Source organism: Microcebus murinus, chromosome 17 (genome assembly GCF_040939455.1).
Source record: "Microcebus murinus isolate Inina chromosome 17, M.murinus_Inina_mat1.0, whole genome shotgun sequence".
NCBI lineage: Eukaryota > Metazoa > Chordata > Mammalia > Primates > Cheirogaleidae > Microcebus > Microcebus murinus.
In genome coordinates, this window is record NC_134120.1 from 25,487,136 (window position 1) to 25,512,916 (window position 25,781).

The 25,781-nt window shown below is 49.9% G+C and overlaps 1 protein-coding gene across 1 annotated transcript; it reads right to left on the reverse strand.

Annotated features, from left to right (window-relative positions):
* Nucleotides 1-1,913: 1,913 nt before the first annotated feature.
* LOC142861604 (E3 ubiquitin-protein ligase ARK2C-like) lies at nt 1,914-18,255 on the reverse strand. The gene is made up of 3 exons (XM_075993746.1): nt 18,153-18,255; nt 8,323-8,638; nt 1,914-6,646 (listed from the first exon to the last, which is right to left on the reverse strand). Exons 1-3 carry the CDS (start codon nt 18,253-18,255, stop codon nt 6,532-6,534), a joined length of 534 nt encoding a protein of 177 aa, XP_075849861.1. The 3' UTR covers nt 1,914-6,531.
* Between the last annotated feature and the right edge of the window lie 7,526 nt (nt 18,256-25,781).

Sequence of the window (25,781 nt, forward strand, 5' to 3'; positions counted from 1 at the left end):
AAATGGTAATTCTTATAATATCGTACTATATGTAAGTCAAAATAAGTGAAGGAAAAACTGACAAATCTGAAAGAAGACAAATTCACAATTACGTAATAGTTGTAGACTTCAACCCTCTTCCCTGTAATTCATAGAACAAGTAGACAAAAAATTCAGTAAGAATATAGAAGACCTGAACGTCATCAACCAACTTCATCTAACTGATATTTATAGAACACTTCATTAAACAAGAGCAGAATATACATTTTTAAAAATACATACAGAACATTTACTAAGGTGGAATATACGTTGGATCATAAAATAAGTCTTGATAAATCTAAAAGGATTAGAATTATAAAGAGTATGTTTTTTATAACATTGGTATTAAGTTAGAAATCAATAATAAAAAGATTTCTGAAAAATCCCAAGTTTTCAAAAATTAAACAATGCACTTCTAAATCACCCCGGATCAAAAAGAAATTGTAATGAAAATTAGAAATTTGCAGTCCTTAAAGAAAAATCCATTAGTTTATATACTTATATTATAAAAGAAGGCTCAAAGTCATGATCTAAATTTCCTCCTTAAAAAGCTGGAACTCAAAATAAGTAGAAGGGAAGAAATAATAAAAGCAAGATCAGAAATTAATAAAATTAAAAACAAACAGTGGAATCAAAGGCTGTTTTCTAAAGAATAATACAATTGGTTAAAACTCTAGCTAGATTGATCAAGAACAAAAGAGAGAAGATATAAGTTACTAATATCAGGAATGAAAGAGAAAACATTACTAGGATTCTACAGATGTTAAAAGATAATAAGGAAGTATTATCAACGTCCTTATCCAGATAAATCCAATGAAATGGGAAAATTCCTTTAAAGACATAAATTACCAAAACTGCTGGACTTGGTGGCACATGCCCATAATCCCAGTTACCTGGGAGCTGAAGTGGGAGGATCACTTGGGCCAGAAGTTCAAGAATAGCCTGGGCAATGTAGTGAGGCCTCATCTCAAAAAAATTAAAATTTAAAATAAATTACCAAAACTAATTCATCAGGTTATAGAAAATCTCAACAGTAGTATGTCTATTCTTCAAGAAACCTTCAGTCCCAGATGGCTTTACTAGTAAATTCTATGAAACATTAAAAAATAATAATAATACCAATACCACACAACCTTTTTCAGAAAACAGATGAGGAAAACATTTTCTAAACCATTTAATGAAGCAAGCATTGCACTGGCAAAAAAAAAAAAAAAATCAGACAAAGACATTTCAAGGAGAAAAACCTATAGATCAATATTACTCATGACCAAAGACGTAAAAATTCCTTAACAAAATTTTAGCATTTTGAATCCAGCAATGTATAGATTAAATGAGACTTATGTGACATATTGACCAATCACATGTGTAAATTTTATCTGAATCATGATTGGTACAAACTATAACAATCACAGAAATTTGAATACTGACTGCATATTTGATTATATTTTTAAATTATTGTTAATATTTTAGGTATAATAGTGGTATTGTAGTAAGAATTTGAAAAAGAGAGTCTTTATTTATTGAGATACATAGTGAAATATTTACAGATGAAACAATGTGATGTCTGGGTTTATTTCCAAGTACCGTAGGCCCCTCTTATCCCTGGAGGGGATGTTCCAAGACCCCCAGTGAATGCCTGAAATTGTGGATAATGCTGAATCTTGTATATACTATGATTTTTTCCTATACTGTACACACATACCTATAATAAAGTTTAATTTATAAATTAGGCACAGTAAGAGATTAGCAACAACAATAATAAAATAGAATAATTGTAACAATATACTATAAGTTATGTGAATATGGTCTCTCTCTCTCTCCCCACCTCCCAGCTTCCCTTCCTCAAAACACTATAATATTTTTGGACCACAGTTAATCACAGGTAACCGAAAACCGAAAACATGGAAAACGAAGCCATGGATGATCGGGGACTGTTGTGACAGCAGGGATGAAAGAGTGAGTAGGGGTAAAAAAATGAAGCAAAATGGCCACGAGTCAATGTCGAAGCTGGATGTGAGTATATGTGGGTTCATTCTAATATTCTCTTATTTTTTTATTGCTTGACATTTTCTGTAACAAAAAGAATTTTTTAAGAAGCTTTTCTATTGTGCAAAAGTAATGGCCATTAACTCCAAGCTAGATCTCGGTGGGCACGCAACTTCAGCAATACGCAAGAACCAAAACTCATGCGTGGAAACTCTGGCACGTGTCACAGAAAGTGTGCGGCAGGCAGTCCTTTCTCGCAGTGTGCTGTGCAGGGTGGCGTGTGGAGTGGACCCTGGGCAGCAGGACATAGCTTCCTTTTAGGAAAGTGCACCCAGCCCCTGAAAGCACCCTGAGAGGAACGCCAGGGCCTCAGACGGTACAACCTCAGATCCTACAGGAGAAAGAGGGCGGGAGGCATTGGATGCTGAGACTTCCCTTCCTCATCATGCCGGGGCAGGCCCCGACCACCGTGCCTGCTGCCACCAAGCCTGCCTCCCACACAGCCTCACCCTGGACAATGTCCTCCAGATAGGCCCAAGGGTGAAAAGCCAAAGAAGGATCCCAGCCCTGGGGGTGTGGGCACTGGAGAACCGATAGGAACCCCACTGGCGTCCGGCCCTGTCCTCTCTCCACAGTCAGGGCCAGCTGCCGCAGGCAGGCAGGACTGGCGGTCGCTCTCGAGGGCTCCACACCCCACCGCCTGAGCAGCAGCAGCTGCCAGAAGGCCGAGGTCCTTCTCCCAGGTCCGCCCTTCTTAGCTGTGAGACCCTGTGCAGTCAGTTCACCTCCTCGAGCCTCATGTCTACAATGACGGTCACAGTAGCTCCTCACGGTGGGGTTGGGAGGATCAAAGGAGACCATGGAGGGGAAAGTGCTTTCCAGAGCACTCCACAGATGTGAGGGGCTGTTATCCGCCCGAATCCCCGAAATACCATATCATGATGACCCCACCACCTGCAAAATGAGCTAAACTCTTGGGGCCAGTTGGGAGCAAATTTAAAAATCCGCTAGGCCAAGCTCTCACATTCACGGTCCATCTGAGGCTTGAAGAAGGGCAGTGCCTTATCCACAGTTCTGGGATGGCCAGTCAGGGTCTCAGACCCTTGCCTGGGCTCATCCCACTGCACTGTCTCCCGCGGCAGGAGCTCTCGTTTTTAGCATATACCCGGCAGTCTCAGGGAGCCCAGCAAACTCAAAGCAGCAAAGACGTGTTCAAGGAATTCTACCAAAAGCTAAGTCCCAAGGAACTTGGAACAGTCACCCCGGTTCCAAGAATGCTAATGGGAAAGGCAAAAGGCACGATGTCCCTCAAGTTGGATGGTCTGCCCTGGGTGGGCCTGGGTGGACGCTGGGATCTCCCTCTTAGCATCTCATCAGAACATTCCCTCCTGGACCCAGACTACCTCAACAGGGCATGTGCTTCCTCAAATCCTAAAGAAGCCTGAATTGGGACTTGTCCCAAAGACACATCAGCCCCTAAACAAGCAGTGTCCCCCACCTCTCCGCTGTTGTCACCAGCCTGAACCTCCTGATGTTCAGAACCTGCTAAGTTTTAAAAGGGGTCACAGAAATATCCCACAGACCTAAAGCCACAGGGTTAATGCAGAACTGGGCTTTGAAATTTTCTTTCTTTCCCTTCCTTCCTCCCTCCCTCCCTTCCGTTTTTGTGGGGGTTTTTTGGTTTTGTTTTTTTCTGAGATGTGGGTCTCATTAGGTTGCCCAGACTGGTCTCAAACTCTCAAACTTCTGGGCTCAATCGGTCCTCCAGGCTCCTGAGTAGCTGGGACTACAGGCATGTGCTGCCACGCCCAGCTCTTTTGGAGATTGCTTATGGTCATTTATCTCAATGTGTAATTTTTGTTCATTGTATCTAAACATCAAACTGAACTTTATTTTCCACCATCAGGTGTGGCCTTCTACCATGACCTTCTACCATATGGTTTTTCTATCATAATGTGGCCTGGTTGCTAAGCAGACCCCTAAGTTCTTCCCCGAATCTCGCCCCAAAAGTGCCAGCACCATCTTGTGGGTGACTCCAGACTCAGGGAGCTTTGGAGGCTTTGCTGAGGCAAGGCTGCCTGAAGAGGAAGGGACAGTCGAGGGTCTCATCCTTCACCCAGCCTCTGCCCATGGGTCCCAGGTACCGAGAGGCCTCGGCCTGGGCAGGGTCACAGCTGTGGCAGAGTGGGGTGCACTGCACAATGGGGGTCAGAGTTAGAGCTGAGAAGCCAGGACCGAGTCCAAGAATGGGCATGCCAAGGACAGAGGTCTTGGGCTGTGACTCCAGGTCAGGGTCAGGCTACTGGACATAGGCCAGAAAGGGGGGGATTGGGGATTTACACTCCCACACATGGGCCAGGATGCTCAGCTGAGAGAAGCTGCCTGGGTAAGGCTAAGACACCGAAAAGGAAGGGGGCGAGGCCAGGGTGGCCTCCAGCCTGGGGCTGGGTGAGGCCTGATGCCTGGGATGCCCTGGCGCAGAGGTCGGTGGTTTCTGGTGATTCACTAAAGCAAGAGGCTCCTTGCAGAAAGGGAGAGTGGCCCTTCCTATCGTGCATTGTTGTCATCCAATTTCCTGCTGCCCATCTCCTGGCAGAGGCAGCCTCTCTGGACACGAGGGCTGGGTTGCAGTTTGCATGATCACAATTGCAAAAGAAACCCTCATCACCACTCACCACTGATGGACAGCACTAATTATAAAGGAGGAGAAAGGACTTCCTGCTTGGGAAGTGGGAACAGAACAGGCGGAAAGAGCCCAGGGGCAGACCAGGGGGGACTCCAGGCAGGGGCCTCCCAGCGTCTCCTGCTGGGGCAGGGACCAGCCTCCCAGGGCCTCCTGCTTTACGTCTCCTGGGGTGAGCAGGGCCCAGGAACACAGAGTATTCGCAACCTGGTGAGGAGGTTGGGCTGAGTAAAGGAAACTGAGGACAGGGCCGACACCAGCACTGCTCCCCATGATGTGTCCTCAGAACCACTCCCACCTGTGCCACCTGTCGGTCCCACTTGCCCTTGGGACCCTGAGTGTGTATCTGAATCACTGAGCTGTGTGTAAGGGCCCTGGGTGCTCCATGGGCTGAATTCAATTAAATTGAATTGACTTGACTGCTGAGGGATGGAATTTAATCCAAACTGCAATTAAATCATCCTCATTTGAATCTGCTAATTAGAAAAAGGCTGGGCTGATGTTGGCTGTAGTGTAATCTATCTTTTAATGGATTGTTCAGTGTAACAGAGAGTGTAGCTGAGAAGGAGCAGAGGGCCAGAGACGATGGAACATGCTAAACCCACTCTTCCCTGCACCTGCAAGCACCCTTAGCGTTCACGCAACCTGAACTACCCTTTCGAATCATTCCTAGGCGCCCACAGATAGGGTTCCCAAAGCAACTTGTCTACACCAGTGCCTGGCCAAATGGCTGAAAATGACACATCAATTTTTTAAAAATAGTGCAACCTTTTCCATCGAGGGCTTTTTTAAAAAAATTCTTTTAAAAAGCATTTTTGACCTAAAAGTTACAAGAACAGCACAAAGAATTCCTGGATACCCTTTACCCAGATTCCCCAAATGTCCCCATTTTACTATTTTACCGCATTTCTATTTCCTTCTCTCTCTGTCTCTCTCCCCTCTAATACATACATACATACACACACACACACGCACACACACACACATATATATATATTCATAGACACACACACCTCTGTGGAGGTAGGTTTTTTTTCCCTGAACTATTTAAAAATAAGCTGTAGGCATGAGACTTTTTTTCTCTAAATCCTCAGTGAGCTGCACATCTTTTTAAAGTACTTGAGAATTCTGACCCAACCCTGGTTAAGATCAGCTCTCTCCTAAGCTAGAACCAGAGAGTTAGGTGGGACCCAGAATCCCAAACCAAGCAACCTGCATCCCAGGATACCAAAGACCTCTGTCCTGAATGCAAGAGATTGTGGGAAGACCTCCCGGGGGCCCACTGCCTACAAAGACACAAAACAACATCCTTAACCTCTCTCCCAGCTTCTCTCCCAAGTGCTTACCCCAACTCTGGCTGCCTTTGCCTCCGTTTTTCGGGCATAATGTGAGCCTGTGCTTACTGACCAACCCGCCCTGCACTGCCTTGCTGGCGTGCCCTGGCACTTCTCTTTGGATCCCTAGAGACCCACCCCCTCCAGGAAGCCTTCCCTGACCACCCCAGCTCCTCGAAATTCTCCTTTCTGCTCTCTCCCTAGGGACTACTGGTTCATAGCCTTCATTGAGCTCAGGGAATGTTTTATGTCCCTGTCTCCCTTCTCCCCTGCAAGACCATGAACCCTGAGCCCCAGGCTGGGCACATGATAGCACCCAGCTACATCTGAGCCAATTGCTGGAACCAGGCCCAGGTGGGGCCATCTGGCCCTGGGGGTTGCTGGGAGCAGAGGCAAAGGCTGATTCTGAGAATGAGGCCTCTTGCACCATTCAAAGTGCAAGAAAACAGGAGCTCTGTGGACCTGGCAAGACCTCCCTCCCTCCCAACTACCCCCAGGGACCCCAAAGACTCACCAGTCAGTGCCCTCAGCCAAATACCTGGGCTGAGGTGTCTGCAGTTGGTGGCCGAAGTCGAAGCTGGGGTGGAGGCGATGGGGGTGGACAGACACACGCTCCTGACTCCGCCTGCACCAGGGGGGAAGGAGGGCCATGGCGTCAGGGGCTGCCCAGGCCACCCAGCTCCCAGGAACTCTGAGCAACCCCAGCCAGCGTGAGGGCGCCCCTCTTCTCAAACACCAAGGAAGCCGCTCAGATGAGCAGCAGTCAGTAACTCAGACATTCCGACTGCCTTCGGGCTGCCCCCTCTTGTCAAGTCTCTCCCTACGCGTGTCCCCTGCAGGTTCCCTGGCCCTACCAAACTCTCTGCCTCCTCTGCTCTCCTACTGCTCCCTCTCTGTCCTTGGTGGGCCATCTTCAAGACACACAGACTCACCTCCGGCAGGCCCTCCCACCTCCGTGCACCCCTCTGCTCCCACCATGCTCTTCTCCTCTCTTTGACCCTTGGCACACTCTTCCCAGCTTTCATGTTCCAAGTCAAAACCCACCTCTTCCAGGAAGGCCTCCCAAAATACCCCAGATCATGGTGACCTCTCTTTAGGCAACCCAACTCTACAATCACTGATGCTCAGGGCCTTAGAGATCATCTAGCCCAGTGGTTCCCAAGGAGAGCTCCAAGCATCCTTGGGAGTCTCTGAAACCCTTTCAGGTACTTTGAGAGGTCGAAACTATTTTCCTAATGATACTATGTTATATGCCTTTTCACTCTTATTCTCTCACAAGTGAACAGTGGGGTTTTGCAGAAACAATGTGATGTGTGATTCTACAAGATAGAATGCAGAAGCAGATACTAGAGTACAGCTGTCTTCTATTAAACCATGCATTAGATGTTTGCAAATAGGTAAAAAAAAAATTTACTCTTGTCAGTAAATTTGTATATAGTAGTTATTTTTCATAAAAATGTATTGTTGGTATTAACATAGAATGAGTTTGTTGTGGTTATTTTTTAATGAATTAATATTTTAAAATGTTTTCAGCTTTCATTTCCAATGTGGTAACCAGCAGTGGTCACAACACACACAAATAGAAGCTCTCTATATAGTCCTCTTTAATTTTTAAGAGTTCAAAAGGGGTCCTGAGATCAAAAAGTCTGAGAACCACTGATCTAGTCCAACTCTTTTTCTTGACACTTGAGGCTCAGAGAGGCGCAGTGACTGGCCCAGGGTCCCACAGCTATTCCAGACCATTTGATGAGTGTTGTCTAATTTTACTCTCCATTTGTTTCATGAGTGTACATCTGGACCTTCCAACTCCAGTACTTAGACCACGGTGTGGGCTCTTCGAGGGCAGGGCTGGAACTAGCTATTTCCTTTGGATGCTTAGGTGTCAGAAACAGGCAGCCATAAAACAAGAAGAGATATAAGGGATTCCTTAGTCAAATTTCCTGCCACACGGAGCAGAAGTCCATTGTGAGCGTCATGAACCACTCGGCCTCTGACCCTGCACCTGGGTGAAGCGACAGGGACACACACTAGCTTCTGAGGGAGCCCGAGTCGGTTCAGGGCAGCACTCACTGCCTGAAATGAACGCCTGGAACGGAGGCAAGAGCCACCTCCTGCAAAGACCCACTTGGGGACTTGCCTGGCGGGATACAAGCCAGGTGTCCCAGCCCGCGGCCCCGCCCCGTCCCTGCCCCGGCCCCGCCCCCGGCCCCGCCCCTTCTCTGGCCCCGCCCCTGCCATGGCCCCGCCCCGCTACGGCCCCACCCTCTTCCTTGCCCCTCCCCCGTCCCAGGCGGCGCCCACCTGGGGTGCGAGACGAGCCGGCGGTGCTGGGCTTCCAGGAGCTGCTGCTGCAGGAGGTATTGCTGGTGCAGGGCCTGAGGTAGGAAGGAGGGACCTGTGACGTCCTGGAACTGCAGGGTGGGCAGCGGGGTCAGCGACTGGTGCAGGGCGCCGCTGTGCTGGTGGGCCGGGGCCATGTGGGCGCTGAGGCCCGGCTGCGACTGCACGGGGTGGGCCAGCGGGAAGTCGGGGGCGAGCTGCTGCGGCTGCGGGGGACCCAGGTGGAAGTGGCGGCAGGAGGTAGCGTGAGGATGCTGAGACCTTTGAAAGGGGGCACCTGGGGAGGCAAGGACAGAGACATCTCCATGAGGACCAGCACGGCCCGCTCCCACGCTGGCCTGTCCCCACCGCGGCGGCCTGGAGCTGGTGAGACTCAAGACCTTCGTTAGAACACAGCGATTCCATCACTTTTAGGCACACGTGGTCATCTTGAATGCCGCCAAGTAAAGGCTCTGTGTGTGTACGCACCGGAGGGGGAAAGGGCATTTTCTTTCATGAATACATAGCATCCTTTTTATAATTAATACACTTCTTTAGAAGTTTTGAGGTCCGTAAAGGCAGTAAGGCAGTCTGGCAATCTTACTGACTCTACCCCCTGTTTTTTTAAGAGAGGGTATCTTCCTGCATTCCGCAGGCTGAAGCCGAGTGGCACAATCATAGCTCACTGTAACCAGGAATTCCTGGGCTCCAGCCATCCTCTTCGTTTAGCCTCTCAAGTAACTGGGACTACAGACACGCACTACCACATCTGGCTAATTTTTTTAAAAAGTTTTTTTTTTTTTTTTTTTTTGAAGAGATTGTGGTTTTGCTAGGTTGCCCAGGCTGGTCTTGAACTCCTGGTTTCACCTTGGCCTCCAAAAGTACTGGGATTACAGGTGTGAGCCACCTCTCCCCACTCCTCTGTGAGTCTACCTTTTCAAATAGATGCTACATAGAGAAAATTTAGTTCAGCCTTGCCATGCCCTAAACTGTCACTGAAGCCTTGGCTAGCTAGGACCCAACCTTTGTGGAGCCCTAGTTTCCAGAGAAAAAAATAGCAAAAGAAACAAATCACACAAAATTTTTTACTTAAACAGTAACTAAATAATTTATTATAACGTTATAATCTATTTAAAAGCAAACATGTCCAGGTACAAGCTGGGCTCAGGCTACATTTAATTTAGGCTCCAGTACTTTTCAAATGAAATTGAGCCTGATGACCAAAAAAAAAAAAAAAAAGCCTTACAAAATTCTCCAAGAGCAAAAAGTCTAGCGCTAAGCACTGGAGGGAGTCCTTTAATGAGGCGAGGAAGTAGACCCAGCATTTCAGCGAGATTTGCAGAGAATTTCCTGCTAAGCATGGCAGACTCGCCACATGTCTGCTCCTTCTCAGGCCCCACTGAAATGCAAGCAAAGGAATAAAGAGAAGATAAACAGACAAGGACAGAGAGAACAAGAGAGGTGACATCAGCAGGCAACAGATGTCAACAGATTTTTGGAAGACAGTAAGCAGATGGAGGAATTAGCAGAGACGAGAAATCGGAAACCAAGAGCTGACCAGAGGGGCCATCAACAGGAAGTGGACAGATCTTGCCACATGGTGCTGGAAGGCATTGGCTACTTCGGAAAGCAGGAGCGAGGGCAGAGCTGAGAACAGGGCGACTGTTCACAAGTCTTGCAGGGAGCAGTTACACCCAGGATTCCTCCACCTTCCCAAGCAGGGCAGTGACCACCCCTCCCAGAGAGGCTCCGATGGGGGGAGGGTGACATCAGGCAGAGGGAGGCAGGGATGTAGCACCATGCTTACACTCGGGATCACATGAACATCTATATATGGAAATTTGGAACCCCCATCCCCTTCTGCCACTTGGTTCCAAAAACACTATCACCCACGTGTGTGCCCCTTCCCTGTACCCTCCACAGGCCCAGGCTGAAACTGAGGGATGCTTCTCTAAAGAAAGTCATTGGTCTCAGAAAGAGTTCTACAGATGCTTCCGGTTGAGAGCACCCCAATGAAATGGTTGGGTTCCCAAGTGGCCACTACATAATGAAGCCCATGAGTTGACAAGCCCATTCTCATACATGGGCACACAGAGCTTCTGGATGGTTTTAGTGACCTGCATTGCAACGTGAACAGACAGCCCAGGGGTGTCTAGGTTCTCAATTACAAAGTGAAAGGGGAGCAAGAACATACCAAATATTTAAAAATAAATTCAAATGAACACAGATAATACAAGGACCAGAAAAAAAATTAACTTCAAAACACTACAATTAATATTCTCAGAGAAATAAGACATTGGATCCATAAAACAAAAGGAAGCTCTTTAAAAAAAGGAACCATGAGGGAACAAGAAAGAGAGCTCTTGGAAATTGAAAATGTATGAGGTGAAATCTGAAATTCAACAGGGGGGTTGGAAGATAAAGATGGGGACATTTCCCAGGAAACAGAACGAGAAGACAAAGAAAAGAGAAATAGGAGAAAAAAGATGCAAACATTGAAGGATCCAGTCAGAGATTCCACATTTCCCCAGTAAGAGGGAAAGAGTGGAGGCAACAGTGGGGAGGAAATTAGGGGGAAAAAAGTATAAAACCTATTTCCCAGAACAGATGGTCTGCATTTCTAAACAGAAAACTTCCCCTGAGTGCCCAGCAAAATAGATGGGGGGAAGAACCCCCTACCAAGGCATCTCCCTGTGAAACATCCAAATGACAGGGCAAAGAGAGGGTTCAAACACTTTCTAGAGAAAAAGCAAACCAGCCCCATGCAAAGGGTCAGAAATCAGAATCACTTGCGAGTTTTCAAGAATGACACTGGAAGCTCGAAAACAGTAGAGCAACTGCCTTCAAGGTACTGAGAGGGGAAAATGATTTTCCATCTGGAATTCTCTGCCCAGCCAAAGCATTAATCAAGTCTGAGAATAGAATAAAGCCATTTTCAAACATACAGGATCTGAAAAAAAAAAAAATTAACCTTTTTGATACTTCTTCTCAAGGAGGTACTGACACAAACCAAGGAAGAGGAACACGACATAGGAGCCCAAAGAGGTGGAAGTGTCCCAAGCACACGGCTGTGCAGGCTTCTACAGCCATCCCACAGGAGAACAGGCAGCTGACGGCTTAGAGGGGATGGGGGCAGGGGGAGCTGGAAATGACAGGATTACCGACAAAATTGGCCACATGAAAATAGTATTTGAAGGAATTTTACAGTTTGATAGAGAATTGGGTAAGAATTTGTAAAATTGCGTTAGAAAGCAAAGCAACCAAAAAAAAAATGCAATTATTACCACTAGGAAAAGTTGTGCAAGAAAGTGTACTTATCTGTACTGTGCACTACTTGGCCCAGCAGCAACAATTTATTAACGATAAAACAAATAATTAATAAACTATGTTAGAACAGAAAAGAATGTTTCTTTCTCAATATGGAGAACATAGACAATGTCAGAAATTGAAATATTAACAAATGGCAGTCTCATTGTTTATCTAGAAGTTTGCTTAGTAATTTCTGTCTTTCAGGAAGGAAAGGACTGAAGAAGAGTTGAAATCCCTATGGTCGAGGGAGTTCAACTCTGGCAGGGAGGAAAGGGACAGACAAAGGCTACTTTGCTAAATGTGTCTTATGGTGGTCTGTTCAACTTTGTCAATGATGTGCATGTCCTTGGTAGACCTTTTAAAAAATCTTTTAAAAATAAATGTTTGCAAAAAGACATGAAAACCCAAAGAATGTCTGCCTGACTCCACGTGAGCCAGAAAAGAATGATCTAGAACCTGAATTCCCACAAGCATTCTGGATAAGTCAGGCCTCTCTGCCTTATGAACCCTGGCTTTGATGAGTCCAGGGGCTGCGGCAGGAGCAGGCAGGCGCCAGACCCCCTCGCCTCGCCACCCCCTCTATCATCACAGGTGACAGTGGAAGGAGAAGGAGGGGCCAACGCGACAGACAGAACGAGGGCAGGAAGAGGGAAGATAAAGTATAGAACGACAAAGAAAAGACAGAAATGACTGCAAACGAAGGGAATGGTCGATGGAAAGATATTGTCGAGACTCTAACCCAGCTCTGTCCAGTAGAATTATGATGTGGACCACATAGGGACTTCTAAAGTTTCTAGGAGTCACCTTTAAAAAAGTAAAAAGAAACATATGAAATTACTTTTAGTAATATATGTTAATATAGCTCAATATGTCCACAGTGTTATGTCAACATATGCTCAATGTAAACAATTATTGAGATATTTTACATTTTTTTCATACTATGTCTTCAAAACCTGGTGCATAGCTTGTGCCTACAACACATCACAGTTCGCACAGGCCACGTTCCAAGAGCCCAGCGGCCACTGGAGGTGAGCAGCTTCCTTGTCGGACATCGCAACACTAAAGAAAAGATGCCAACTCCAGACCCGGAGCACAGCATTTGAGCCACTTTTCCCAGTTGATCGGCCTTTCCCCCTGGCCATCCAGTTTGGTCTACGCAAAATTCCAGATTCCCTGGGCACATTCCCACTGGGGGCCTGCACCCCATCTCCCCAGCTATCTTTCCCATCATTAAAGGTCTGCTTCGCCTATTAGCCCCTCCAAAAATGCCTCCCCTACCCACCAGCCCCCAGGCCGCCTTCCTCCTCTGAGCACTGAGAACACCGTCTCTCCCACTCGCTTGGCACCTGGCGGTGGCTACCTTGAGCTGTCTCTTCACACTGGCCGCCCCCACCAGGCTGGGCTTCGTGTCTTTACTGTTTCTGGATCCCCACGCACCTCGCTGGGAGCTGGCATTCAGTAAATATCTGGGCGCTGGCTGATTGTTGCAGGGAGTGAGGGACAAACAGTGGCTCAGAGGGACTGAGGACTGAGTGGGTTGAAGGCAGACTGGTTTGAAATTGAGTGGGAAAGAGTGGCAGGCAAGGCCCGGTGGGCTCTGGGTTTTGATGCTGTGGCACGGCCTCCCTTCCACAGGTGTCCCCTGCCGTGAGAGCGCCCACTCTGTGCAGGGAGCCTCCGGGCTTCCATGGGGGCCGCTAGGAGAAGGGCCGGCCACCCCAGCCTGGAGTGCTTTCTGCCCTCCTGCGACCTTGCCCTCCAGTCCCTACACTGGGGCGTGAGAGCAGATGCCCTCTGTCCAGGATGGGCAGCAAGAGGAAGGTCCTGTCCCATAATATTTCGGGCAGTTTCTACCTACAGAAGTCTCTTGACTTCCCTCTGGGACTCTGTGTTCCTCCCCCTGCCATCTCCACCCCTAGAGTGGTTCTCGGTCTCAACGCCCTGCTCAGAAGCCACCCACTCTGGGCTCCTGGACCAGGTCTGTGAAAGTACCAGGTAATAGCTGCTTTGTGTCTCCAAGTCCAAAGATGCGAAGCTCTCAAGGTAGAATATCAGGGTCCACGACAAGCCGATGATCAGTGATGGCTGAACAATACTGACATCCCAAAATGCCCCACATTAGTAGACAACCTGCGATCTTTCCCATTAGAGTTACTCCTTCGGCATAAAAAGTAATCTCCAGATGTCCCTGATTACACTATGCATTTATCATATTCCCCTAGGGCTAAAATGCCATCAATTGAAAGAGTCATTATGAGCTAAATAACATTTTCAGGGAGTAGAAAGAAGGGTCTCCCAGAAACAAACAAACAAACAAACAAAGCACCACATTAAATAAACACATGAATTGTAAGACATAAATTAGTTTCAGAAGAAAAAAAATGTGTGTCTTAGAATTCTGGAAGTTGATGCTGATGATTAGCACCTGCCTCCGGGGAGGTGGCCGGGAGCAGTCCCTTAAAGCAGGGGCCGGGGCCTGAGCGAGGAGTGCGGAGGGCTGAGGGTGGGAGGTCCAGGTCTAGCCTTGCACATTGAGAAAGGGGAGGCCCATAGGTGCAGGACTCACCCGATGCCCACCTGGCACACACAGGACACACTCCAGGTGTCCCACAAATGTCTGGAGACTGGGGGCTGCTTCCTGCCTCGTGAGCAAGGCACCTGAAGAGGCCGGCAGCTGGAGAGTGGGTGGATGGAGGGACAGAAGAACCCACACAGCCCCATGGAGGAGGGCAGGGCAGGGCCCAGAGCAGCGAGAGCAGTGATGAGGTCCCGCATCTCTGAAAGGTTCATTGACTGCCCTGGGACACTCCTCTGGTGACACAGCGGAGACATGAACCGAGGGAGGGCTGTACCAGAGCACAGGGAACAAGGAAGCTTGATAAGGTGGCAGTGAGCGAGTGCCGTGGTCTGAATGGTGTGTCCCCCAGATTTGCATGTGGAAATCCTAACTCCCAAGGTGATGGTGTTAGTTGTTACCTTTGGGAGGTGATTGGGTCATGGGGGTGGAGCCCTCGTGAATGGGATTGGTGTCCTTATAAAAGGTGCTCCAGAGAGCTCACATGCCCCTCCACCATGTGAGGACACAGGGAAGGTGCCATCTATGAGGAGGAGGGCCCTCGCCAGCCACAGAGTCTGCCAGGGCCTTGATCTTGGACTTCCCAGCCTCTAGAGCTGAGTGGCAAACTCCTGTTGTTTACAAGCCTCCTAGTCTACAGTATTCTGCTCTAGCAGCCACAGCAGACTAAGACGGGGCCTCCAAGGAGGAGGGCAGTGCAGGAATGGGCCAGGCCGCCAAGTGGACACACTGGGCACAGTCTGGGTGTTTCTGGCCTGTGGATGAGGGGCATGGAGCCAGGGCTGGGCCCGGGCACTAGCGGGGAAGAGCCAGGCCAAGAAGTTGGGTGTCAGAGACAGTGGGGCAGCAGAGGCCTCCCCAGAGAAGGCCTGCCCCCAAGGCGCAGCACCCCGCCCCGCACTCATTTGGGAAGGAAAGTGGCCTTTGTCCTCAAGGCTCTGGGGCTGAGAGCCACTGCCTTCCAGCCCTTGGAGGAAGAGGGGGCTGAAGGAGGGGAAAAACAGGTGGCCTGGAGGGCACCACAGGCCACCTGACATTTCAGCCCGGCTGCAGAACCACCCCAGTGACAATCGCCTCCTGCTGGCAGGCGCCTCAGGCACAGGTCTGCCCAGGGCTTCTGTTGCAGGGCCCACAGCTGCCCAGGGCCAGATCTCGCTCCAGGGACAGGGGACCCTGGGAGAGTAGGATGGGAACCAAACACTCCCTGGGGATTCCCTGGAAGCCCCAGTTCCCTCCTCCCCGGCAGTTCTCAGGGCCTCAGGTTTCCCGCTGCAGGCAGAACAGGGGGGCTCCGGAAGAGAGGGGAAGGCCAAAGACACCAGGGAGGTATGGGGAGAGAGAGGACAGGCGACTGCCAGCAGCAGGGACGGGGAGGGCTCAGCCTCATCAGCCTTTGCTCAGCAGCTCAGCCTTTGCTCCTTTGTGCAGAGCAGTCTTTTGAAAAGCAGGTTTCTGCCCACAGTGGCCGGCGAGGAGCCACACTACCAAGACACTTTCAAGCCAGGTGGCGTCACCTGGTGTAAGGGCTCCATCCCAGAGGCCAGGGCGCCGCCCCTCACAGTCAGACCTGGATGGCACAGCAGACTTCTCTGACCTCCGTGTCCTAGACTTGTGACCCGCAATGATGCCACCCGACCCTGCGCACCTGCTGAAATGCCTCTGCTGGCAGGGGCCTCAGATAGCTTCTGACCAAGCCTCTCATCTCATTCCCCGGCAGCGAGTGGAAAGCACCGGGAGGATGTCTATGAACTGAATGCTGTGACCGCCCCCGGGGGCCCACCCTGCTGCACAGGCCCGGCCCGAGAGGAGCTGGCCTCGCTGTGCCGTGGTGGCCAGCGGTGACGGGGACAGGATCAGTGAGAGGCAGGGCAGACCAGTGCTGACCTTCGAAATCCCTCTTCCAAATAAGTGGCTGCCACATTAATGTCCCCAAAACACAGTTGTGAGCACTCCATTCCCTGCCCAAACCCCCTCCCAGCCCCTCTCTCTCACTGCCCTATGTGAGCTTCCCTTTCATCCCCACCAGACCCAGGATCCTCATCTGCCTCTGGGCCCTCTGTGGTCATTCTGTGCCCCAGCACTGCCACCCTGCCTTCCCAGACTGTCCAACTTGACTATCCAGGGCGGATGTTAATTCCAAGCCCTTCCCAGAAGGCCGAAATTCCCCTCTCCATCCGGCTCGTGGCATTTAGCCTATTATACTTGGCATTTTATTTATGTACAAATTTTATCTCCAATAATAAGCAGTGAAGTGAATGTTTTCAGGGCAAATGCCACGCAGTAAATGCCCTTTGTTCTTAGAAGAGGATTAGGAATGCTCTGAGGGGTGAGGGAATGGAATAACAGAGGAAGGAGGAAGAGAGGAAGGAAGGGGAAGGGAAGTGGGAAGAAGAAAGGAAAGGGGGAAGGAGGGAAAGAAAGGAAGACAGACTACATTAGCTCAGGGAAGGTAAGTATTAGGTTATTAGCTAGCAAGGAAATACAGCTGTTCGTGGAATCGTCAAATATCCAAGCTGAATGAGGCTCAGGGACTGTGCGGCCTTCACTCTACAGGTGAGGACCTGGAGGCTGGGAAATCTGGGGTGGCTTGTCCCAGAGCTCCAACAGAGTTGGAACTAGCATGCAGGCCTCCTCGGTCCCCGTGTGGTGTGAGCCCCTGCCCTGCCCTGTCCCAGAGTCCCCTCCTCCCAGCACACGGAACCCCATACACCCATACACAGCCACACCTGGTACTCACAGAGAGGAACCACCTGCCCGGTGGGTCACTCAATGGGAATGACATGCCATGGCCCTGGTAATCCCATCTCCCTACCCTCTCCCTCGCTCCACTAGGAATAAGCGTGTTCCTGCCTAAGAAAGTAACCATGAAATGTCAAGGCCCCAGCTGCTGGCGCCTGTGAGGAACAGGTGTGACTCTGCTGTGGAAGGTACTAAGGAACAGCCTTGGCGAGTGGGGCTGCTCAGGCACAATCCAGCCACTGTGGCCAGTAGCTCAGGCCTCCTCCTTGGCCTTACCATGGGCAAGTTCCAGCTTTGTAGAGCAGGGCAAGGTGCTTCCAGCCTGTTGGCTGCTTCTGTAGCAAGACAGATCCTACAAGGGCTCTGGACATCCCCACGCAAAAGGCTGGAGGCCTTGCCTTAACTGAAGGAAAAAGATGGAGGAAACTTCTTGGGTACTGGAACTGATTCTGGGCACCTCATACTAAGACGGACGTTGATAAACTGGAGCCCAATGATGGCAGGTGGGTTGTGAGGGGACTTGCGTCATCCGAGATGAGGAATAGTTGGAGAATCTGGGTGTGAGCAGGGAAGAGGAACTCAGGGTCAGGGAATAGCTGCAGTCAAAGGCATTAAGGTCTTTCTGGCAGGCAGATTGGAGTCAACAAAAGGAAGACGGTTCTCAGAATTTGCCTTGTCCCCCAAAGTTCCTGATCACTGCAGATGTCCATGCAGAGGCCAACTAACTGCCCAGCAGGGGAGCGTGAGCACTGGGCAGGTCACCCACCACCAGAAGGTGCACATGCCCTGCAGCATCTGCCTCCTTCTCCCCCTTTTGGCCTATTGGCCTTGAAGTTGGCCAGACTGGTCAGCCACCAAGGCACAGAGAGCCAGGCCTTGGTGATGGGGAGAGAGGAAGAAGCGTGGCAGCAAGGCGGGAGCAAACTGCAGTCCTTGGGGACTGCTGTAGTTTGGGTGGGTCTGTTTGGCCTCACCAAGTGTCAGGTTGAAACTGGATCCTCAGTGTAGGAGGCGGGGCCTGGTGGGAGGTGGTCGGGTCGGGGCTCTTGCATGGCTCGCCGCCATTCTCGTGGTGGTGAGTTCTTGCTCTATTAGTTCCTGCAAGAGCTTCTTGTTAAAAAGAGCCTGGCGCCTCCCTCCTTCTCTCTCTTTTCCGCCCTCTTACTCTCTCTCTTGCTTCCTCTCTCACCATGTGATCTCTGCTCACACCGCCTCCCCTGCACCTTCCGCCACGAGCGGAAGCAGCCTGGGGCCCTCCTGTGGCCCTCGCCAGATGCAGACGCTGGCGCCATGTTTCTTGTACAGCCTGCAGCACCGCGGGCCAAATAAAGCTCTTTTCTTTATGAATTACCCAGCCTCAGGTATTCCATTATAGCATCACAAATGGACGAAGACACGGACCAAGCCTGGAGGCCTGAGCCGAGGAGGAAGGAGGACATGCAAGCCATGAGGCCTGTGTGCAACGACAGATGGGCCGTTCCGCTCAGCACGGCCCCCAAAGAGCCTCCTCTTCCCTGTGCGCTGATACAGCTCAGAACTCCGTTTCCTGCTTCTTCTGAGCCTCCCAGTGCCCACACTGAGTTCTCCATCTTGGGGGACATTCAGGTTCCATGTGACTAGGTCCTGCCCCTTTTGCGACTTGTTCAGATGCAGGATGCTTGGGAAGGTGAAACGGGAAAGATTGGGAGAGGGCGAACGGTAGGGAGTCTTGAATGTCAGACCGGCAGTCTGGGGTACACTGTATGTACTGACTATTTGACAACAAACCAGACAGAGCAGAGATGAAGAAAATGAAAGTGGGCCATCTGCCCGGAACCCAGCTCCTGGTTTCCTTACCTACTCCAGGTAAATCAGTTTAACCTCTTTTGCTGCAGTCTGATCGACCCCTGGAGAGCTGTTCTCTGGCTTGGCCCCTTGGGTTGCCACGGGCCTGCTTTCCTCCCTCTCTGTCTGTTGGTTCCCTGTCCAGCTAGGGGACACCTGGGGCCTAGAAAGGAAGTGATATGCCCAAAGGGATCCTTTACAGCCCAGAGCAGCTTTGTGATGCCTCCCCAGGGCCAGGCTTTGATCTCTAATGAAAAGCTCAGCTTCTTCCAAGGAGCTGAATTCCTGCTCTCAAAACACTGATGGGAGGGGACTTTGCTAAATGCATAGTAAGAGCCCCTGGATGCAGGAGTGAATGATAATGAACAGTTGAACGTGGAGGAACAGCAGCTTACTAAAAACTCTGGTTGTGTGCAGCATCTTAGCCCTGTGTGGCTTTGGTTATAATGTAACCAAAGCAGATGAAGCGCATGGTAGGAAGACTAGCCTTCAAGAACCGCAGACGGAAAGACTTTGCGTATAGGGGCCCAGTGGCAAGTCCGACCTGAAGTGGGGAGGCCCAGCATGGAGGTGGTGGGTGTGAACCTCCATCAGCGAACCCAGAAGAGATGATTTCAGATCCTCCGCTTACCACTCCCGGCCAAGGAAGGAGTGAGCGTGGGTGAGCTTTCATAAACCATGTGTAACTCCTCTCAGGTCATGGGTTCACATGTTCTTCTAATACTGTACTCTAATATAAAGACTCAAATAAATTTAAAAAACAAAGAAAGAAAGAAACAATAACTTTCCAGAAGTGCTAGGGTGGCTACCTGGGCCCATCTCACGTTGGCATTGCCTGGTGCCGGAATGAACGGACCAAGTTGAGAAAGCTGCTTTGACTCGGGCTCTTCCCATTGAGGTCTGCAGAGCGCGAGTGACACACAGGCCTGGCCCTGTGAGTGTTGTGGACGGGAAAGAAAGTGATTTCGTTCTCTTCCATTCCCCCCAGGGTGTCATTCCCTCCTGCGCCCTCCTGTGCCTGGCTCCAAGCCTGGCTCCCAGGCCGTGCACTGAAGTGCAGTGAAGGGGAAGAGCTTAGGCTCTGGCTTGTCTCGGGAGATCATGGTACGAAGCTCTAATGGTGAGATTTCAGGCAGCAGCCTGGGAGTCGAGACGGTGGGGGTGGGGGAGTTCTTGGCCACGCCATGCCCCTGAAATCAAATCACATCCATGCGGGGGTATCTGCTTGCTGTCAGAGGGAGCCAGAGTCAGTCAAATTAGATTCCCAGCCATTACTGCCTGTGGGGCAGCCCTGTCTAGCACTCCGGGGTGGACGTGTGTGCGTGCATCTGTACATGTGACACAGAGAGACAGAGAGAGGTAGGGAGGGAGGGAAAAGGGAGTGGAGGAGGATGCTGGCGGAAAGATATGAGAAGATAAAGGAAGGCAGGAGAGAGAGAGGGCTGTGAGGGAACAGGAAGAGGAAAAGTAAAAGGCAGTGGGAAAAGAGAGGAGGGGGCAGGGGAAGGGGAGAGGATGCCTGGGACAGGCAGAGCCATGGGTTCCTCGGAGCTGGCAGCTCCCAGGTGCCTCACAAGCAGCAAAGGCCCATCTGCCGTCCTTCTCATGACTCATCAACCCCTTGGCTGTCCCTGCTTGGCCTGTGGCCAGCCTGCCTCCCACCCTGGCCTTCCCGCCCACGCCTGGCAGGCCGGGTCCAGCTGTGCCCTGTCCACTCTGCTCATCACTTAGCATCCTGCATCACTCTTTTAGGCCAGCATCCCTTCCACCAGGTCACCCCCGCCGGACCGAGAGGCTCCACAGGCCAAGACTGCACCTGCTCCCACGGAGAAGAGCCCCAGCAAGCCCTCGGGACAGTGAGGGCAGCTTCCTACCTCTGGGCTTCAGCTTTCTGTGACATCTCACCTGCCCGCCTGCCGAGGGTGTAATCTTGGGAAAGTGTCTTACAAAGTATAAAGGCTTCTCACCCTCCACAGGGCCTGGCCCAGCGCTGGCTGCAGAGATCGGACTCAGTGATTTCCTTGAATAGGAGACATTTCCGAATTCTGACAGCACCTGCTCCTCCCCCGTCCCCACTCTTCCTCCCATCAAGCCCCAGCACAGCCTGTCGTAGGACACCAGGCAGGGAGAGCGGCCAGGGGCCCAGCCGGGGGCCACCCAGGGGCAGCCTGCCAACAGAAGCACCCTGGCTGACATCCCACTTCTGGGGTGAACTCAGGGACACGAGAGAGATTTATGGTCCAGTAATAGCGCTCCCACTGGAGCCAAAAATTCTCCAGGAGGGAGTCATCACTTTGGATGAAGCATTACCTTCTCTCACTTCTACTTTTAAAGTGCAAATGCCCAATAGATGGCAACACACTAAATCCCTAATGTTTCCTGGTGTGGATGAACTTGCGTGATTTTCCGTCTGTCCAAAGGGAATGGAAAACCGTGGAGATACGGAGTGAGTTGGAAAGGCTGGGAGAGAAAGATTAACCTTGTCCCCTTCACAGCTCTGTCCCCACAGCTCAGAGAACGAACATAGCTAGGCACCAACTCTTTTCTGGGTCTGAAACTGCCTGGCCACATAATTGCATTTGATTGAGAACTTAGTCACTCACCAAATACTCATTGCATGCCTGCTGTGCACCTTCCTTGCCCTCATGGGACACTAGTCTAGGTCTGCAGTGGCCAGTGTGGTCACCACATGTGAAATGTGGCTGGTCCAAGTTCACATGTGCTGTTGCGTGTAAAATACACACCAGACTTCGGAGACTCAGTAAGAGCAAAATAATGTAAAAAATTAATAACTTTTAAAATGAACTCAATGTTGACAATGATAATATTTTGGATATATTGAATGAAATAATGTATGTTATTAAAATAAATTCCCCGTTTCTTTTTACTTTTTTCACGTAGCTGCTAGAAAAATTTAAATTACGTGTGTGTCTTACATTATACTTCTGTTGAATAGTGCTCGTCTAGACAGTAAGTAGATATATGAGAAAATATCGTCATTTATTGGTGAGGATAGAGCTATGGCGATAACTAAAGCAGAGAGGAGGGAAGAAGGGCATGTTTTCATTTTAAACAGGATGGCCAGGAGAGCCTTCACTGAGAAGATCACTTTTATGTAAAGAGCTGAAGAAGGTGAAGGACTGAGCAGGGGGTTGTCCAGGCAAAGTGCTTTCCAGGCAGATAGAACTGCATGTGCAAAGGCCCTGTGGTGAGAGCAAGCCCGGCATTTTGAGGAACATCAGGAGGCTTGTGTGGCAGGAGTTTAGGTGAGACAGATCATGGGGGCTGGGGTATAGATCACGCAGGACATAGTTGACCATTACGGAGCATTGCCCTTGACTCTGAGTGAGGCTAGAAGCCGAAGGAGGGTATCTGAGCAGAGAAGTGACAGGACTTGGCTCTGTCTGACTGCTGAATAGAATAGGCTACAGGGGCAAAAGGAAGAAGCAGGGACTGGGCAAGAGACGATAGTTTCTTGGACCAGGGAGGCAATGGACGTGGGGGTGGAGGGAAGGAATGTTCAGCTCCAAAATGTATTTCACTTCAAGGGTACGGGTGCCCAGATTTGCTCATGGATTGGATAGAGAACATGAGAGACAGAGGATAAGGTGGACTCCAGATCTTTTGTCTTGAGCAACTACAAGTTGATAATTTGCAAAAATGGGCCCAATTCCTCACTTCTCTGTATGCTTACCCCTTTGCAAGGTAACATTGTAGCTCCTCCCATCAAGAGGCAGAGTCTATCTTCCCACCCTTTGAATCTGAACTTGGCCATGGGCCTGACTTTGACCAATAGAATGTAGCAGAAGTGACATGATACCAATTCTGAGCCTAGGACTCAAGTCCTTGCAGTTCTCTCTCTCTCTCTCTCTCTCTCTCTCTCTCTCTCTCTCTCTCTCTCTCTCTCTCTCTCTCTCTCTCTCTCCTGCCTCTACCATAAGAACCTCCAGCCCAGGCTAACCTGCTGGAGGATGAGATACATATGATGCAGAGATAAACTGTCCTAGCTGAGGCCATCCTAGTCTAGTCTGTTCCCGCCAGACCCAGCCAATGACCACAGACTTATGAGCAAGCCCAGATAAGACCTAAAGGACTTCCCAGCTAAGCCCAGCCCAAATTACCAACCCACTGAATCGTGAGCTTTATAAATGGTGGTTGTTTTAAGACTAAGTTTTGGAGTGGCTGTTATATAGAAAAAGCTAACAGATACAAATGGTGTGGCCATTGATTGAGGTGGGGTCAGTTTTGAATTATGCTCTAATTGTTTTGAATATGTTTGAATGCTTAGAGAGCAAAACCCTTGTCTTCTCTCCCTGCAATACCCAGAGCTGGACGTTGCTGGCTGCAACCTGGGTGTTCCAGCGATGCTGGATGGATGGATGGATGGATGGATGGATGGATGGATGGATGGATGGATGGATGACTTATTCATTGGCTCTCTAATCACAAGTCGAGTCCCTATGTCACTCTTCTCCTGACAAAGCCAGAGAGCTTTCAATACCTCCTCTCTCCCTGCCCACTGCTCCCTCAAGAGATTGCAGTTGAGCCTAGATTTCCTAGAGCTTTCACCAGTGATAGCAACAGAGACTTGAAACCCACAGATCTGTGTGTTTCCTTGAGAATGTGAAGCACTGGTTTTCAGCCTCAGTTTTGACCTCCCACACCCAGCCTTTTCCCAGATGTGCTGGCAAGTAGACAAATCAATTGTTTTGAGTTTTTCTTCCCCTCCACCCCCATGACATGTTAATTAGCAGTGAAAATGCCAGCAGCAAAGTCAGGAAGGCTGAGGACAAACCCCAGCCCTGAATAGCCAGCTGGTACAGCACTGGGTGTCTTAACTCCTCCATCCAAAGTTCATTTCCATTTCCAGGGCTTCTCCGGGCCCTGTTTCCTGCCTCCCTGCTTATCTCTCCTCCCACTCAGCTGCTGCAGGTCCCTCAGGAACTCTGCTCCAGCCCCCCTGTGATGGCCACTGTAATGTCACTGTGTCTCTTCTCCTCTTACAAAGCTTTTCCCAAATTCAGCCCCACAGCCATCCAGGGCAATGGGTTAGGGAGATCAGCCCCATTTTAAAGATAAAGAAACTGAAGCTCAGAGGGTTAGAAAGACTCGCTCAGTGTCACTTGGCCCAGGTTGGGAATTGGGAGCCCATTTTTCTGATTCCTGTCTTTTTTTACTCTCAGCACCACCAAGGCACGTGCTGGATAAAGGAGGGGCTCCTTGTGCACAGCACTGGTGAGGTTGCCGTCTGGGGTCTCTTGGGGGCATTTGCGTTTTCACAGGCATCAGTCTACCTCTGGCCAAGGTCATCTAGGCCCAGGGAAGGGACACTTTTAATTGACACAGGGACTCCCCCAGGCCCTGCAACAAGGCTGATTTGGCTTCTGCTCCCTCCCCTGCCCCCATCCCGTGGGCTTTGGCTCCAGACATCATCTGAAGCTGGTGGGGTGGCCACAGCCGAGAATGAGGGCACAGTAAGATTTGCAGCTCGGCTCAGGCCCTGATCCCACACACGTCCTCCCGCAGCCCCGGGTGTAAGCACGTGCTCCCTGTTCTCGATGTCGTGACGTCACAGAGTGAAGACATTTACTGGTGGTCCCCAAAGAACTTAATATGGCCTCTCCCATGGCCCTTCCCAGCTGCCACTGCACCCTGCCCTCCCCACCGGGGCAAGGAAAGCCCTGAGGACCCGGATTCCATGTGCTATGTCTGCCCCACTGGAGTCTGAGGGCTACGTGTGTGTGCATGTGTGGTATGTGTGTGGTATGTGTCTAGGTATGTGTGGTATGAGTCCGAATGTGTACATGTGTGTATAAGCATGTGTGTGTCTGGTGTGTATATGGATGTGTGCATGTGTGTGAGCATGCATATGTTCATGTGTGTGTGTGTGCCGCGTGTGTGGTGCGTGTGTGCGTGTGGTGTGTATGTAAGTGTATGTGCACACATAGAGGGCAGCTGTGGTCTGCGTATCCACGACCTGCCCTGAGGCCTGCTGAGATTAGTCAGGCCTGCCTGTTTGGGGCTACCTACCCAGAGTCCTGGTTTGACAGGCCAATGAGTTTTTATTAAATACCTGTTTTACACTAATGAGCATAGGGGAAGTGAAATATTTTCTTTCAAGGAAGCAGTGGAATGTGTCTGCCTGGAGAGTCAGGCAAGTTGCATTCAAGTCCAGTCTTACTGTGTCACCTTAGGCAAGTATCCCAGCCTCTCTGAGCCTCAACTTCCTGACCTGCAAAATGGGCATAAGGATCTTGCCCTCTCTACCTCCAGAATTGCTGTGGATTCAGATGAGAAATGTTGGGGTAAAGTGCTTTGAAAATTGTACAGCACCTTACACAAATGAGGCCTGGTATTAAGGACGTTACGACAAACATTTACAAGAGAGGAACCCAAGAATGCTGCATGAGCTTGAATTAAATTGTACATGTAGCAAAAGTAAATACGCAGATGATTTCTAGAAGGATCCATGAGACCTGACAACAGTGGCTCTCCATGAGTAGCTGGGGCAGTGGGGAAGGGGGACATGATTTTCTCTGCATATATACATCCTTTGGCATCATATGAAATTCATACCATGTGCATATGTTATATGGTTTTTAAAATACGCTGAGTAGTTTTTTAAAGTAAAATAATAATTTTACTTTAAGTAAAATTTTACTTTAAGTAAAGTAAGTATAGCAAAGTGGAAAAGGTGTTGCTCTTCTGCCTTTCTCAACGCCCCCAACCCTTTGCCCCAGGTTCCCAGGGCCCCCCACAATTGTCACCCACTCCTCTCCTGGACTTTCAGCTTTCCTTCTCTTCCCAGTTAAGAGATAAGTAAACTAGGCCGGGCGCGGTGGCTCACGCCTGTAATCCTAGCTCTTGGGAGGCTGAGGCAGGCGGATTGCTCAAGGTCAGGAGTTCAAAACCAGCCTGAGCAAGAGCGAGACCCCATCTCTACTATAAATAGAAAGAAATTAATTGGCCAACTGATATATATATAAAAAAATTA

Excerpts from the sequence above, each read along its gene's own strand:
- LOC142861604 (XM_075993746.1), bottom strand. The coding sequence starts at position 18,255 with ATGGCGCCAGCGTCTGCATCTGGCGAGGGCCACAGGAGGGCCCCAGGC. Across the intron at positions 8,639-18,152 it reads GTGTGAGCAGAGATCACATG|GTGCCCCCTTTCAAAGGTCT; the intron begins GTGAGAGAGGAA and ends TTGCCTCCCCAG. Across the intron at positions 6,647-8,322 it reads CGGCTCGTCTCGCACCCCAG|GCGGAGTCAGGAGCGTGTGT; the intron begins GTGGGCGCCGCC and ends CCCCTGGTGCAG.